This window comes from Leptinotarsa decemlineata, unplaced genomic scaffold (genome assembly GCF_025532065.1).
Source record: "Leptinotarsa decemlineata unplaced genomic scaffold, Ldec_3_MD MMD2_tig00026358_RagTag_RagTag, whole genome shotgun sequence".
Lineage (NCBI taxonomy): Eukaryota > Metazoa > Arthropoda > Insecta > Coleoptera > Chrysomelidae > Leptinotarsa > Leptinotarsa decemlineata.
The window spans coordinates 2388264-2406330 of NW_027412703.1; the positions used below are offsets into that span (position 1 = coordinate 2388264).

General features: G+C 33.2%; 1 protein-coding gene across 1 annotated transcript in view; it reads right to left on the reverse strand.

The window, feature by feature from the left end:
- Positions 1 to 5846: 5846 nt before the first annotated feature.
- Positions 5847 to 18067, reverse strand: part of dx (deltex E3 ubiquitin ligase) — a 33033-nt gene continuing 20812 nt past the window's right edge. Inside the window, exon 7 of the mRNA XM_074184760.1 lies at positions 5847 to 6694. Coding sequence (XP_074040861.1) covers positions 6358 to 6694 — 337 coding nt within the window. The 3' untranslated portion in view covers positions 5847 to 6357. The remainder of the gene's footprint in view (positions 6695 to 18067) is intronic.

The window sequence follows — 18067 nt, forward strand, 5'->3', positions numbered from 1 at the left end:
CCATACAAAACTCGCCTTCGGCTCGTTTCGTATCCCAGTTAATGCTCGTGTCTTAATAACCATCATTACATGATCGTTGCACAATATACTATTGTTTTAATGAGTATGTCTTCATATTTTTTTTCTCAATTCATGACCACCATTGATTGTGGAATCTTAAGATGTATATAACCTGATTTTAATTGCACCATTTGTTTTGACATGTCTATAAACCTTGTGTTTCTGAAGACAAATAAAGATATTATTATCATTATTATTATGACACAATAACATTCTCAGCCAAACGGATGCTAGGTCTCATCTATCGTAACTGTAAGAACTTTCGTAGCAGAGACAGTTTATTAACTCTTTTCAATGCATACGTCAAATCTCGGCTGGAATATGCCTCCCTTATATGGTCACCCATATACAATGTCCACATAAACAAAATCGAGTGCATACAAAGAGGCTTCATGAAATATATTACTTACAAGCTAGGAGTTTACCCTGAACAAGGCATCGACAACAGAATACTACTGAATAGATTTATCTATTATCTCTTCAAAACCGAAGAACCTACTACTCTATAATTTTCATTTATAAACTAATGAATAATATGATTGACTGTCCCGAACTACTCTCCCACTTCAACTTTCATGTTCCAAGAACTAATCCTAGAAATGAACTGACTTTTTATTCACCAAATTCTAGAACAAACATATTACTCAAGTCACCAGTTGTTGCAATGAGCAAACTTCACAATCAATCACACACCTAGCTTGCTACACACAAGTTTTCACCTAATTTTTTGCTTAACTCTCATATATTTTCGTGTCAACATGGCTACCATCAATTTTTTTTCATATGCACCTGTATTTTTTATTACAGATATTGATAAAGCGATAAATTCACTATCCAAGGGTATATAACATTTGATATTTTTAAAGAGTTTCATTTGAAATTACTACCATCATCAGTAACAACAATCTAAAAGAAAACAATTTATTTTATCATGAACTTTTGGGAAAAACAAAACCAATACGGAAAATCAAAGCTATTTCTACGACCTCTTTGTTGAATGCACATAAGTTGTCGATCCAGATAATTTCTGTGGAAATTTTCTAGCATAATAGGTATCAGTTGATATAGGAAAGAAAAATAACTTTGGGAGTTTTTAAAACTTATATTTACAAATATTTTGTACTAAAAGATATGATTCTGTGAGCACAAAACACTACCAAATAACTCTGAGAATTCTGTTTTGCGCCCAAAAATACTACAGTCTATCATATAATGGCCTAGATTGATAAAACTCAATATATTCAACAATTATCAATAAATTATGTTCTTCATGGTAAAAGAAATATATAAAATAATAAATGTTTAAAGCCAAAAAAAAGTATTGCAAGCGATAACTCTCTATCACAAAAAATAAAAATATATAATATACGAGGAAGACTTTCTTATTGTTAATGTTAACATTCTCTTATACTCTGTGATTATTTGAAAATGAACACAAAAATATTTCACTTCTATAGACTCTATTATTCCTTAGAAACGGTAAGTTTATAACAGGAACAATTTGCAGTATGAAAGATGGTAGAATCGTAAAGTTGCTTGTGTTGGCATAGAAGGAAAGTAAGTTTGACAATATCTAGATGAATTTCCTGTTATGAATAGCTATGGTTTTAACTACAGTTTTTGTAACCATCACGTAACTTGCTTAATGCTAAACGATACTGTTCAGCTGATAACTTTAAACATCAATCATATTATAAGCAATGTAAAATAGTCTTGTGAATATATCACTCGCAGATGGCTAAAGATAACTAAATATTCACTGGGAAAAATTCTGTTTTCTTCTGGTGGATTCGTTAGCCAAGTCCGCCATTTATCCGAGTATATTATTAATAATCAGTAACTGAAATAGTGTGTATTAAGCAGTTAAGTAATAATACATTTTCATAAAAAAAAAATTCAAGATTCCTACGAATATTGCAATAATATTATATACTTTACGGGCTAATACGCCGCTGGATATTGAATTATATCCGACAGACATTTTTGTAAAATACCTCACAGATGTTAGTCTCGCAGATGTTCATCCAACAGCAGGACTATGCTGAAATCATTTGAGTAGATCACCTACAGACCGGTTTCGAGAATTGGCACATGGAATGTTTCTTTCCCGCTTGGGGCTTTGTTCAAGAGGAGCTGTTAGTAGTTAACAATAGACGAAGGTGTCACACATGCAGTCGAGAGGCGTTGAAATTAATCGAATCTCAGGCACTTTGCTGTTTGGATCGGATCTTTCCTGCACTGATGAGAGGCAATACCTCGAAACCGGTCTGTAAGTCTGCTGGATGTCGGATATAACTCTGCAAGGTTCACACATTGGGCCTATATTATTTCTACTCTTTATTAATGATGTTAAATCAGTGTTTAAACACTGTGATATCTCTCTGTATGAAGACGACCATAAGTTTTTCAAAACAGTGCAACATACCAATGATATTGAATGTATTCAGAATGACCGGGATAGCTTTAGCATTTGTACCTACTGTTGTTTAATAGTTAACGTTAAGAAATGTAATGTGTTGAGATTTTTATAGAATAAGGCAGTCTGTCATTGGATACTACTTCATTCAGAATGCTCGGATTTATCAAAAGGAATACCCGCCATATTCTGTTTAAATCTGTTTTTTCCGTCAACCAGCTGTCGCACCCCTACGAACGACAACCCTCAAGAGTCGAAACTTGTGCGAGCTAAGGATCAACGAGGTCTTACCTTTTAACGTGTGATTCCTAACACGGAATATTACAGAATATGATGCTATACAGTCATTATACTTTTCACTGGTTCGGAGTATTTTGGAATATAATAATGTTATTTGGTGTCCTCTTTATGCTTGTCATAAAGAGAGACTTCGTTTTGTTTTATAATTTAATTGATCATTAGTGTTGAATATATTTATGCCTATTCTTGTCTTTTTAATATTTTTTCTTCTTTATGTTCCATTTGGTATTTTATTAATAGTTTGTGGTGTACTGGACTAATAAAAATTAATAGGTTTATTTATTTTTAAGCAATTACAATCGATTATCTTAAGGATCTTACTTGTTAGGTTCATAACTGAACTCTAATTCTTGACTGGTTTCTACAATTGAAACTTTCTTGAAGTACCATTTGGGATTTTATAACAATTCTGTATTGTACTTGACCGATAAAATAAATAAATAAAAAATAAATAAATAATTCAATACCTAGTGCGGTATTAGCTGGGGAAGTAGTCTTTTACTTCAGGATTTTACCAGAGCCTAATGTGTAGGTGAGTTGGGAGAGATGAAGTTTTCGAGATTTTATTTTTAAATATTTATCTTCTTATACGTATGTATCTCTCCTCAATACGGTTTCAGACGCAATGCATACATGTTTAAAAGAGTTATCATTACACAGTCTGCGAGGGTATATGCCATTTTCAAATGATCACAGTTTACACTTTGATTATTTTTCTAAAATTGCAACACAAAATAAAAAAAATATATATTTAATGAAAGGATAATTTTCAAATATTTTTTCGTATCAAAATTAATACTATATAGTAATCAGTAATGTACAATAAATACAATACTTATTATTTTATACACATAAATTTTTTTATAGGCTTTCATAAGATCACAGGTATTTTCAAAATATCATGTTTACATTATCAATCATTTCTGTCTGAATAGTTTTTGATAACAAATAATACTCTTCTAATATAATCTATTTTAGGTCCCAATTTTATGAAATATGTTGAAGACAAAATTATCTAGGAACACTCGTTTTGTGCTGAAAAACTATTCCTTCTTCATTGTATTTCAATATGAAGAACATATATTCCTTGATGTTTTTTGGATTCCTAACCTTCTACAATATGAAAAATTAATAATTTTGGATTAACAGAGAATCTGCTCAAATTCAATAAAGTGCAAACTGAAAAGTTTACCCCGAAAAGTTGCTGCATTATAAAATCCTTTGACTTGTCATATTTATATATATGTGACAGTTGACGTCAATAAAGTTGACGTTTCGGGAAATAGTCCTTTTCCGTTCTCAAAACCTGGCTAAAATCCTTTCAAATATGCCTTTTTTGAGAATGTGTGTTTCTTTTGATAAATAATAAAATGTCCAAATGTCATATGCGATGGTCTACATCAGGGGTCTCCAAACTTTGAAGCCTTCGGGCCATAATGATTTTTTCAGTTTGTTCCAAGGGCCAATTTCTGTCCTTAACTATATTTCTAGACTAGGATAGTCGCAAAGTGCGTGACCTAAGCAAACTTACGCTTTTTTTGCATTTCAATTATATTGTGTACTGTGACACTTAACGACATCTAGTGGCGAGTAGTGGTACTATGTACTATCTTTTTCAGCTACCCACTAGGTGGCATTAGGCGTAATTAAATATTTGGAATTACCGCGTTGGTTCGAGAAAGTTCTGGTTCTAGCTAGTGTATTCCGATCACCTCGAGATGGCAGTAATAATTGCATATAAAAAGGCTAGCGGCGCAACTGCGAGTTAGTCTGCGTAGGAAAGGCGAAGGAAGCAAAACTGTCTATTGTGAAATAAGGTAACACCCGTCAATAAAAGTATTTTGATTTGACTTATTGTTTTTATGTGTGATTTGTTAGTATGGAAGAGAAGCGAAAAATCGACAGTGAATGCAGAATGTTCCAATTAAATGGAACTTTAGTTATTTTGTGATCGAATCCAGTAATAAGGCGCTATGTTTAATTTGTAATGAAACCATAGTTGTTCTCAAAGACTATAACATTAAACGACACTGTGTACGTATTCTTTAAGGCTAACGAATATGACATTTTTTTTTCCTTATTAGTCAGTGGACTATGCTTGAAGACTGGCAGTAAACTACCTAAAGCAACTGAACTTCAAACGTTCAAGCCAGTCTGAATATACCTACACAGTAGGTTTAATGGACTGACGCCTATCAGAAAACAACTACTCCCCAAGCATAGCCCACTGACTATGACTGACAGTTTTTCTTCCTTATTCAGAGGAATCGGGCAAATTACGGATATGCAGTTGGTTAGTACCTCGTCCACTAGATGGAGTGACATTTTGTGATGTTCGCTCCAACTTAGGAAGAGGAATGAAATACTCTGAAAGAATTCCGATTTTCAATTGTGGAATATCATTGACTTTAGGTCGATGATGGTCACTATCTTGCACTGATGAGTGGCTAATAAGCCCGAATCCGGTCTGCAAGTGTGCCCGTTCCGTAATTGAAGGTCGACTATTTCAGTTGTATTGCCAATTGCATATGCAGGAAATTTTCTGTGAAGATTCCTGCACTGACGCCTGTCGGATATAATCCAACGCCCTTCGTGGTATTAGCCAGGGAAGTAGTTGTTTTCTGATAGGCGTCAGTCCATTAAATCTACTGTGTAGGTATATAGAGACTGGCTTGAACGTTTGAAGTTCAGTTGCTTTAGATTGAATATGACATTTATCGAAAGAAATACATACATACTCAAAAGAGGCCTATTTGGAAGTACTTTTGCAGGTTTTGAAGGCGATAAAGGTTTTTATACCGAAACATTAACCATATTGAAAAAATTAAGTATTATTAATCGTATTTTTCAATCATTAATAATATTCAAAGGCAAAATTCACAGACACGACAAGTTACTGATTATTTGGACTCATCGAGGGTTTACATTGAGCAGTACCTTTTCGGGGTGATATTTTCAATTTACCCTTTACTACAATTGAGCAGATTTTTTGTTGATACATATTCATTTATCTTTCAGATTGTGGTAGATTTGAAACCCAAAAAACATCAAGGAACATTAAATACTCCACAAAGAATAATGTCTTTCATAAAGGAATATATTTTTAAGAATGCATTTAACGTTGACTGGATTATCTATTGTTGATATTTGCCTCAATGCATAGAACTTTATAGTTTATACGAAATCAATCCGAACAGCTAAATAGACTTCTTCACTACTAATAAAAAAAAATCCGTGAAGGTTTATAAAAAATAAAATTAATTTTGAAAAAAATTATACCACGCCGCCCGTGCCATACAAAGAAACTGCCGACGTTCGGTAACTATTCAGTTATGCCATTCGAATTGACTTCGTATTGACTATAACTAAATAGTCTCTTATAAACTCTTCTTATTGTCCAGAAATAGACAAAGAGACGATATGAATCTAAATTGTTATTTTGGCAGATTCAAACACAATTTTTTGGTTAAAAGTTTTGAGGATAGATGAATAACAAATAATCGTACTATGTACTGAACAATATGTAGACTAATATAGAACTTTTTTGGATGAAATAAAACAATTATTGTTGTCGAAATTCATTAGCTCCTGCATTCGTTAACACTTTCTGTAACTCCTAAAGCCTTCAGCTCTCTTATTACCCTATTCAGATACCCCGAATCGGGATAACTGTGACTGTTATTGCTTGGTCCGATTTCTGTTTTATGCGGGATATTCCACGAGACTACGTCTTCACAACCTGTCGTATGGGATCTACTTACTGTGAAAATCAGTCTTTGTTGCCAAGCAACGTTGAGCAGTCGAAGAATTTTCCTTCCTTTGGGATTGTCTGGAAGATAAGCCACTCGAGGAAATCCTACTGCATAATATTCTCTTCCCGGATTGGGATGATCCGGTCCTTGAATTCCAGAGTGAATACTTGAAATAAATAAAACAGGGTTTGGTAAAACTATTTAGGTTTTTGTGTGATGAGCAACAAAAACATATCAATATCTATCATCTTTTCTCAACTACAGCGCGTTTTCAGAAAATGTGCATTTTCGAAAAGTTGCTGCAACTTTTTCCTGTTGAAAGATTCTCGTTTCTATGAAAACATTTCTAAGGTACTTTTTACGTAGAATTCAAAGGCGTGAAAAACTTATTTTTTCAAATGAGATATCAATAGTTATTGATGGAAAACTATTGTTTTAATGAGACACCCTGTATATTACTGCATATTTCAAATGTATCACATTAAGCCAAAATAAATACTATAAATGGATCCCAAAAAGTGTGCCAAATGTGATACTGAGGAAACTAGTCAAGTACTCTTTCCCTGTGACTCTTGTAGAACATTGTTATGTGGACCCTGTGGTAGCTTGACTGCTTCAGAAATTAAGTGTCTTGCACTCAAGAAAAGAAAGCTAATTTTTCTCTGTGAAAACTGTGAAACTGGTTTTTGGAAAGTTCCTGAAATGATGAGGGAGTTGAAAGAAGTGAAGGATTACTTGGTAAGAGGGGATATAAGTTATTCGTTAAAAGGAAAATATATACTGGATACCAATTACTGGTGCCAATTTATCAAAATTGAATTGAATAACACTAAATGGTTAGTAGGTGGACTCTACCATTCTCCAAATTCAAGTCATGATGTGTTCCTGGACAAATTTGAAGAATGGTGTGAGGACTACTTCATGAGAAATAAAAAGTGTCTTTTGATTGGTGACGTAAATATAGATTATCTTAGTAATACTACTCACGGCAAAAAAGTTAAAAATATAATGATGACTTTTGGTATCGAACAACTTGTTTGTGATTCGACAAGAATAACCTCTAATAGTTCTTCATTGATTGATTATGCGATATCAAATCAGAGTGGTCTAAAAGTTTGTGTTCACCATGAGCCTAAGATTACTGATCATTCAATAATTTCCGTTATTATACAAAATAGTGACTTTGCAATATCTACACCTTTTTTCACACGGAGATTAAATGATGAGGTTTTTCATAGTATCAACCTGAGGCTGATTGAATGTGAATGGTTGAAAACCTCCACTGATGTGAATGAGATTTACCATAATATTGAATCGGAGTGTAGATTAATTTTAAATGAGATAGCACCCATTATCGAAATCAAAAACAAACAAAATCAGGTACCTTGGTACGATGATGAGATAAAATCATTTTCAAAACAAAGAGACAAATTGTATAAAGATTTCAGAAAAACTTCCAATGCCAATAAAGAGGAGTTGTGGAATAAATATAAATCAAAACGAAATGAGGTTGTTAATTTACTGAAAATAAAAAAATTGCAATACTTTGAAAATAAAATTGATTCAAATAAAAATGACCCTAAAGAAATGTGGAAAACTATTAAAAAATTAACAAAAGGTGAGAAGCAGCATATGAACTTCAAGTGCATTAACTTTAGCACTGATGGCACTATATCAAGGGTAAAAACTGAGCAAGATGCTGCCAATAAGTTTAATTCGTTCTATGTTGATAGCATTGAGCGGATCTCTAGTTCTATCATCTCTGAAGAAAAGTGGTCTCAGAAAAATCTTAAACCAGTGGTAGCTAGTTTTCCTGAATTTGAAAGTGTAAACCTAAGTAAGTTGAGATCTACTATATTTTCTCTCAAAAAAAAAGGCAGTATTGAGGAAGTAATTAGTGTCAGGTTTTTGAGAGAAACGTTTTATACTGGTGGAATTGTCTTCCTGAACTTGATAAATACTTCACTTGCAAATGGTAGTTTTCCCAACCAATTGAAACTCAGTACTATAATGCCCATTCCTAAAATTAATAACGCAATAGAAATGTCTGACTATAGGGCCATAAATACTTTACCAACTATAGAGAAACTCTTAGAAATAATAGTGCACGAACAAATAACTCAGTACTTCAGTAAAAATGATCTGTTTATGGGTAACCAATCTGGTTTTAGAGAACATCATTCATGTGAAACTGCCCTTCAGTTAACAATATCGAAATGGAAGCAGGTACTTGATGATGGTAAATATGTAGTGGCAGTATTTCTTGACTTCAAAAGAGCGTTTGAGACCATCGACAGAGAAATTTTACTTCTAAAATTGAAATATTATGGCATTCAGAGTAAAGTATTGAATTGGTTCAAAGAATATCTCAGTAATAGATCTCAAAGAACCAAAATAGGCAACTCTTATTCAAACGAAATTATTAATAATTTTGGTGTACCTCAAGGCAGTGTGCTGGGACCACTGCTTTTTATAATATATTTGAATGATCTCAATTATGTGCAAGGTCATGATTTTCTGAATTTATTCGCGGATGACACATTGGTTGCATGTTATGGTCACAATCTTAACGAAACAATAACTCGAATGAACCAAGTATTAAAAAAATATGAAACCTATCTGGGAACTAATAAACTAAAATTAAATACAAAAAAAACCAAAGCCATGATTCTCAGTAATAAACATAAATTAAAGTATGTGGACTATGAGTCTCTACAACTTACCATTGATCATGACAAGATTGAATGGGTAACCGAGTTTAAATACTTAGGTTTCATAATAGATGACTCACTAACACTGAACGCTCATAGCGATTACATTTGCAAAAAAATTTCGAAAAAACTCTTCTTTTTTTCTAGGATATCATCTCAAGTGTCTTTATTTTCAAAGATAACTATATATAGAAGCATTATACAGCCACATTTTGATTACTGTTCTAGTCTTCTATATCTCTTGGACAAAAACAACAAACAAAAATTAGAAAAATTACAAAATCGAGGAATGCGAATAATCTTGATGTGTAATAGATATACTCCCATTCAAATTATGCTAAATACTCTAAATTGGTATAGTGTAACGCAAAGACTATTTTATATGTCAATGATGTTCATTTATAAAATCACAAAGAATTTATTACCAAGTTACTTCAAGTCTTTTATTACTTATAACAATCAAATTCACCGTTATGATACAAGGACTAATAATGAATTTCATATAGCTAGAACCAAAACTAAAAATTCTATGATATCATTATTTTTCAGGGGACTGAATGATTTTAACGAACTCCCTCAAGACATTAAATGCTCGGTCACTATCGATAGTTTCAAATATCAGCTAAAAAAACATATAAGGTCACTGGATATTTATTAATTTTTTTCGTTCTTTTAACTTTCTTTTCTTTCTTTTTAGCTTTTAAAATACTTTTAACTTTATACACACACATTCATATGTTTCACTGTTTTACACTTATTTTGAAGAATATTTTTTTAACAGATTGATATAAAAATTGTTTTTATCTATTTGTATTTTATTACTAGTAGCTATTATAATTGATGTATTCATATATTTCGCGATATTGACAATTTTTTCACATTTATCATAATTTTTAAGATTTGTATGTATATTAGGAATTCCTATTTCAAATAAAGATATATAAAGATATATAAGGTTTTTTTCATGTAGACTCTGAAACATACACTTTGATCAAGTAGGCTTTGGACGACGGGACGATAAAACAGAAAGAAATTGTTCAGTAGTAGCTATCAAATGTTGAGAAAGCTTTCCACAGCAGTTATTAGATAGACATACCGGGTGTCCCAGAGCTTTTAGGCCAGCAGATATCTCAGTCACCTACAGAAAAAAATTGAAAAAAAATATGTATATCATAGAAGACCACCAGCACTTTCATGTAGCAGAGCAAAATCCACCCCCTCGCGAGCAACTCCTGCGAAACCACCCCTAACTTTTGTTTTTCAAATGGCAACCCCATGTTGTTTGTCGTTCAACTGACAGCTCTTGTTATTTCTCAACCAACGATATATCATAATTGTTCGAGAAAATTGAATACGTTAGTGGGTACTATTAACTGGACTGATCGAATTGTTCTGCATTGTAGACACCAGAAAAAGTGGACGCTACGCAGAAAAAGAGGCGATAAAATGTTAGAATTTTTTGTGCTTCCTTTCTTTCATTCCTCTGATATCTGGATGACACATTGCCATCAGTCGTGATATTGTTGTTGTATATCAAAATGCCTTTTACCTTCACTCCCAACGAATACGTTGATATGCTTTTAATTTTTGGTGAATGCCGAAAGAATAAACGTGCTGCGGAGAGGCTGTATGGGCAGCGCTTTCCTGATCGTCGACAACCAGGTCGTAATACGTTTTCGTATGTAGAAAATACCATGCGAACGGGATCATTTCCAGGAAAAACAGATCAAGTACATCCTACTCCCGTGCGAACTGAGGAAAATTGCATAAATGTGTTGGCCTACGCCGAAGCACATCCTCATATTTCGGTTCGTGCATTGGCGGTAGAGATTGGGATCAGTAAGTCATCTGTGCAAAGAATTTTCAAACAGTACAAGTATCATCCCTTCAAAATTCATTTACACCAAGGACTCAGACCTACCGATTTCGAAAGACGAACGGCATTCATTGCTCACATTCAAGTTTTAGTCCATGACAATCCAAACATCCTCAATCGAATCTTGTGGAGTGACGAATCCCGCTTCCATAATAATGGTACTGTTAATCGACATAACATGCACTATTGGTCACAGGACAACCCTCACTGGATTAGAGAAACCAATTTCCAAACAATGTGGGGTGTGAACGTGGGGTGTGGTTTACATAATGGACGACTCATCGGGCCCCATTTTTTCCAAGACACTTTGACGGGCCACCGATATTTACATTTCTTGGAAAATTGTTTACCTGCCCTCCTGGAAGATATTCCACTTGAAGAACGACAACAAATGTGGTGGCAACAAGATGGTGCTCCTGCACATAACCATAATGTAGTTACTACATTCCTCAATGATACTTTTCGAGACCGTTGGATTGGAAATAGTGGACCTGTGCGATGGCCTGCACGTTCTCCAGATCTCACGCCACTGGACTTTTTCCTGTGGGGATATCTGAAACGAGTTGCCTTCGAAACACAACCAATGAATATTGACGATTTAACCCAAAAAATTTTAGAGGCTTGTCATACCGTTACTCCGGAAATGATTAGGGCTTCCTGTACTCGCGCGCTGATTCGGCGACTTGAAGCATGTGTGGCAAGTGCTGGCCAACATTTTGAACATTTTCTGTAGTATCATGTATCAAAATACAGATGACCTTAAACATTAATATTTCATTTGTGTTTTTATTTTCTATGATTCTGCATGTCATTCTACCTACCATGATACATCATTGACCGAGAAATGAAAAAGACTGTGAGTTGAACCAAAACAAACATGGGCGTGCCATTTGAAAAACAAAAGTTAGGGGTGGTTTCTTGGAGGTTGTTTACCAGGGGGTGGATTTTGCTATGCTGCATGAAAGTGCTTGTGTTCTCCTATGATACATATTTTTGTTTTAATTTTTGTTCTGCAGGTAACTGAGATATCTGCTGGCCTAAAATCTCTGGGACACCCGGTATACTTTATTGTCCAAGAAAATACAATCTTATTGACAAAGCTTGTTAAAAAATCTGGTATATATAGCATTTCAAAGAATAAAAGAAAAGAAACAATTCAAAAACACAAATACACAGAAACATAATTTGAGCAAAACTAAATTCACATATCTAATAGATAAAATATAACAATAGAAAATAAAATTTAACAAAATGTAGACAAAATAGTTTGTGTAGTCCCTTTCGATATACAATTTGAACATAAGTTCACGTGCCATGGCAATAAAATAATATATATCCCAGTATAAAATATAATTTAGAGCATAGGTGTCAAAATAAACAACAAAAAAAACACCTATATTAGATCACAGCAATGTTCCATTGTAATATTCATCAAGATTTTAGTACGCTTTAGTTGCAAGGGCATCTTTATCAAGATTTCTTAACTTTTTATAGAGCTATTTTCCTTCCTAATTTCGTAAGGTTTGATTATACAGCTTTTTACTTTTATAAATTAAAGAATACTTTGTCTGGCTTGTTTGTGAAACAGGAAGATTTATTTTATTTTCAGTTATTTGCCGGGTTATGTAATTTGTAGGTTCCGGAGTTCCAACTATATTATGTTTTTTGTAAATCAGGCAAACAATTTCAAATATGAAAATACAAGTAACAGTGAGAATTTTTCTCTCTCAAAAATAATGGTCTGCATTACTCACACACTCCCACCTTGCATAAGTATCTAACCGCTCACTTTTGCAAAACAAACGCTGAATGAAAAAGTTGTTGACTGCAAAATCCTCAGAAGGCAACACCATATCTCAGATGGGACTCAATCAGGGAATGATATACCATTTTTGTTGTGGATGAACTCAGTTCATTTGAAACTATTCCAAATGCATAACTTCCTGATGCCAATTTTTTATTCAAAGCTGAAATATGTTGATCAAATTTTAATTTGTTATCCATGAAGATTCCCACGAATTTGGATTGCTTTTTATTCTCAAGAATTTGTCCATTCAAGTATAAATTGTTAATATTACAGCTGAAGGTGAGTAGGTTTGTTTTTTTAATATTAAAGCATAAGTAGTTTGCATCGGGCCTAGTACCGATCCTTGTGGTACGCCCCATAAGATATCCTTAGTGTGTGATAGTTTTTCGTTTGATCTTACTGTTTTCTATCATTTGAGTAAGACCTGAACCAGTCATTACACACTCCTTTAAAGCCAAAGTAGTTCAACTTTTGCAAAAGAAGTTCATGATTTACACAATCAAAAGCTTTGGAGAAATCGCAGAATACTGCAGCTACGACCTCATCATTGTTGAGATGTGTGTAGACACGTTCAAGAGAGGAAAAGATTGCATCATTTGTGCCTTTTGCCTTCTGAAAGCCAAATTGACAGTTGGTTAATATATTGTGTTTATAAAAAAAAGCTAATACCCTTTTTTCACCATTTTTTCTATGATTTTTGAGAGTGTTGAGAGCATGGAGATAGGTCTGAAGTTATTTGGATCTTATGCATTACCACCTTTGAAAATAGGAATTACAAGAGCTGTTTTTAGACATGAAGGGAACTTTCCAAGGGAAAAGGATTTATTTATAGCCATCACTAGTGTATTCAAAGCGGAATCGGGAAGGTTATTTAAAACTTTTACTGAAATTTCATCATGCCTGTTGCATTTTTGTTTCTATTTTCTTGCAAGATTTCCTTCAGCTCTAATAAATTTGTGTCTTCAAAGTGAAAGTTGTTGGGCATATTTACATTATTTAAATAATCCATAGGATTTGAAGTAGGAACACACTTGTCTTGCTGTCTTGGTGAAACAAAGAGGCCATTGAATGTTCGCATTGCCGAGCACAAGAAACACACACAGCGAGGGGAAACCAGCAAATCAGGAATAGCAGACCATGTTTGGACCCATCAACACAACATCGAGTGGTCCCAAGCAGAGATCTCACACAGAGAGGAACATTGGTTTAGGAGAAAATGCAAGAAAGCCGCATACATGTTGTTCAACAACGTATTCAGCCAAGCCAGCGTAGAAATACGCAACATATGGAAACTAACGTGACTTGGAATCTCTCAACTTTTTATTTTTATTTTTGTTCAATTGTTCTATTTTACTTGTATTTTGAAAAATTTATATATTTCTGAATACAACAATAAAAATTAATTGGCGCTCCGGGGCGACTTCATTGATTCCAGTGGCGCATTTGCTTTTTCAGCTGCAGGAAAACCCGGAAAAACCTGCAGCACCACATCATCTGAAGATCTTGATCCAACAATGTCCTCTCTCTCTTATTTCACTATTGTTTCATTTCAGGTTTATGTTGCTTAATATAATTGTTATTTTCAGCTATTCATTTTTAATTCTTCTTTTTCAGTTGTTTCAGAGATTTCAAATCATTTTATATAGTAGACAATAGAAGTCCAAACTAGTGAAATTCATCATGAAACATTGTCAATCACCTTCAAACAAAACTGTCTTCAATAAATTTGGTTAGGGACATTATGGCATTGGCAGTCGAGACTCCTTTCCTAAAGCCATATTGTTTTGCTACAAGTATACTGTGAGTATCTAGATAGGATATTAAGTCATTATAAATTTTTTTTCGCCAAGATTTTAGAAAATACTTGCAGTATGGATATTTGTCTAAAATTATTTATTATAGATGGATCACCTCTTTTATAAGCGAGTAATACCTTCCCAATTTTCAATTCCGAAGGAAAATTGCCTTGTTCTAGACAACTGTTTATTATATTGCATAATGGATCCATTACAAAATTCTCACATTTTTTAAAAAATAAACGTAGATATTCCATATATGTCTTCAGTATTTTTATTCTTGAGTCCCATAATGATTACTCTGATATCATCAGGTGTAGTTGGTATGAAAAACATAGAATTGATGAAACTCATAAAATGATCATTTAGGTCACCTACTGACAAGTCAGTAGGCTGAACTATCTTTTTTTTTCCTTCTTGTATCACTTTTTATAATTTGCCATCCTCCTTACATTTTTAATAGTTTACAGAATTAAAATAAAAACAACAATAAAAATTAATTGGCGCTCCGGGGCGACTTCATTGATTCCAGTGGCGCATTTGCTTTTTCAGATGCAGGAGAACCCGGAAAAACCTGCAGCACCACATCATCATTTTATTATAATCTTCTGATTCTTGTAATAGTTTCTCATTGTAAGCTTTTTTGGCCAGAACCTATGGTGCAGATATGTTGGGAAAGATGAATGTTTCGATATGTTATTTTGAGGAACAATGAACAATGAGACTCTTAGAATCGACAATTTCATCTTGTATGAAACACATTAGGAAATTTCAGTTTTATGTAACTTATGCTACTTTGCAGGATTTTGCTATGAACCTACCAAAGAAATCGCATTATACAAAATGGAAACTCATAATGTGAAAATCATTGCTGTGACAAAAAGCTACAATAATAATGTTTCCCTCAATAATAATAATAATATTCATTTTGAGTCGCTAAGAAAATTTACATTTTATGGACCAGTCGAGTTAATAAAATACAAACTACATACAATAATACAAACTACAATTAAATATAACAATTTCAAGTTACAAGAAAATACATTTATCAGTTGCTATTTTAGTAAAATCGTCAATACTATAAAGACAATGCTCAGTCAGTATGTTTTTCAATTTGTACTTGAATATTTTAAACGATAAGTTGCGAAAATGGATGGGTAGGGCATTGAAAAGGTAAGTATCCACTTTTTGCATCTTTTGCAACCTCAATTGCAACAATCAGATTGTTCTTCGACCTGGTGTCATGGGCGTGAACATCAGAATGAGCTGAATACTCATTAATATGTTTCCTGACATATAGTAATTTTTCATATACAATGACGGCATATAAAGTCATGATCTTCAGAGCTGGGAATATTACTTTACAGCTCGAGTCCCAATTTGCTTTGACAATTTTTCGTACAGCAGATTTTTGTAAGATAAATACTTTCATTAAATGTGATTGAGCTGAGTTTCCCCAGGCTAATATACCATAGCGAAGAAGAGAATGAAACAGAGAAAAGTAGGTGGTAAGAGCAGCACCTTGATTGACTACTTCTCGAATTTTTTTGATTGCAAATACACATTTAGCAAGTTTGTTACAGAGAGTAGTTATGTGTTCAGACCAGTTTAAGTGACTATCGATTAGAATACCAAGAAATTTGGTGGAAGTATAATTACAGCTGTTGTTTAAGGCTCTCGAATCAAAATTAAGAGTTACAGTTTTTGTTTCATTCAGTAAGAGATCATTTGCAGAGAACCATGTTTTGGCTTGATTCATAATTGCCTCGAGGGCAATTTCGGGATCCTCCCCTCTATCAATACTAGCACTGATTGTAGTATCGTCAGCAAAGAGAACTGTTGCTGTATTATGGAAGGTAATAGAAGACGTCATATCGTTGATATAAATTAGGAAGAGTAATGGTCCCAAAACTGACCCTTGAGGCACATCCATCATTATTTCAAGGGGATTACTTCTTACATTATTACATTCAACAGTCTGAGTTCTGTTGCATAAGTAAGAGGAGAATAGGTCAAGCGTGTTTCCCCGAACACCATAATAATTGAGTTTACTTAATAAAGTTGAGTGATCAACACAATCAAATGCTGCTGATAAGTCAGTGAATAATCCTATACAATGTTGATTGTTTTCAAGCAATTTTCAATAAATTTGGTTAAAAAAAGAATAGCATCAGAAGTTGAATCACCTTTTCTGAATCCAAACTGTTGAGGTATTATTATATTAAACATATTAAGATAACTGTTTGGGTTACTATAGATTGCTATTTCAAAGATCTTGGAAAACGGAGGTAGTATTGATATTTGTCTGAAATTTATTGGTTGAGATGGATCTCCTTTCTTATAAATAGGGATGATTTTCGCAGCAGTTTATTATATCAGCCAGGGGATCAATAATCCATAATACACATTTTTTTATAATAAAAATATTTATACCATCAAGATCTTCGGTTTTTTTGTTTTTTTTTTTATTTTCAAGACAGTTTATTATTACTCTCACATCATCTGGAGTGACTGGTTTAATGAATAGAGACTGCAGAATTAAGTTTCATATTAGAGAGTGAAGTTTCAGAGTCAATCGGGGATTTAGGTATTTTCTGTATCATTATGTCAGCATTTTCTACAAAAAAAGAGTTTAACCTGTTTACAGATATGTCATTGGGATAAACCTTTTTTTGGGTTCTGCCAGCTTCACGATTTATAACTTGCCATACAGCTTTGTTATAATTATTTGATTCATCCAAGAATTTTTGATTATGAGCTTGTTTAGCTGATATTAATAGAATATTGTACACTCTTTTGTACTCATTGTACGCTTGTTTATTATTATCAGATGGATATTTTTTACAGTAAGAGTGCAGAAAGAGCAATCTGTTTTTTGCGGACGTCACTTCAGCTGTAACCCATTTTTTAGAAATATTTTTACGTTTTTTATTTGGATCAATGAAGCAAATATTATAGTAATATAAAAATGTTTCATAAAACGCATTATATTTATCCTCGCTGGAGACAGCATTATAGGAGTCCTGCCACTTTTCAGCTTTCAGGTAATTTATTAGCATTTCAATGTTGCCTTTGCTATAGTTTTTACTTTTAATATATTGTGTTAGGGATTTATCATAATCACACACATAATTAATTTGCTGACCGTAGTGATCCGACAAGCCAATATCGATTATATTGACGTCAGAATAATTGAAGTTAGCAAAGATATTGTCAAGACATTTACCTCTATTATTTTGAAATTTAGTATTCAAAAACACAACTTGATTTATACCATATGTTGAGAATAACTGTTTTACTTTGCTGCTATTGTTATCATTTACATCCAAGAAGTTCACATTAAAATCTC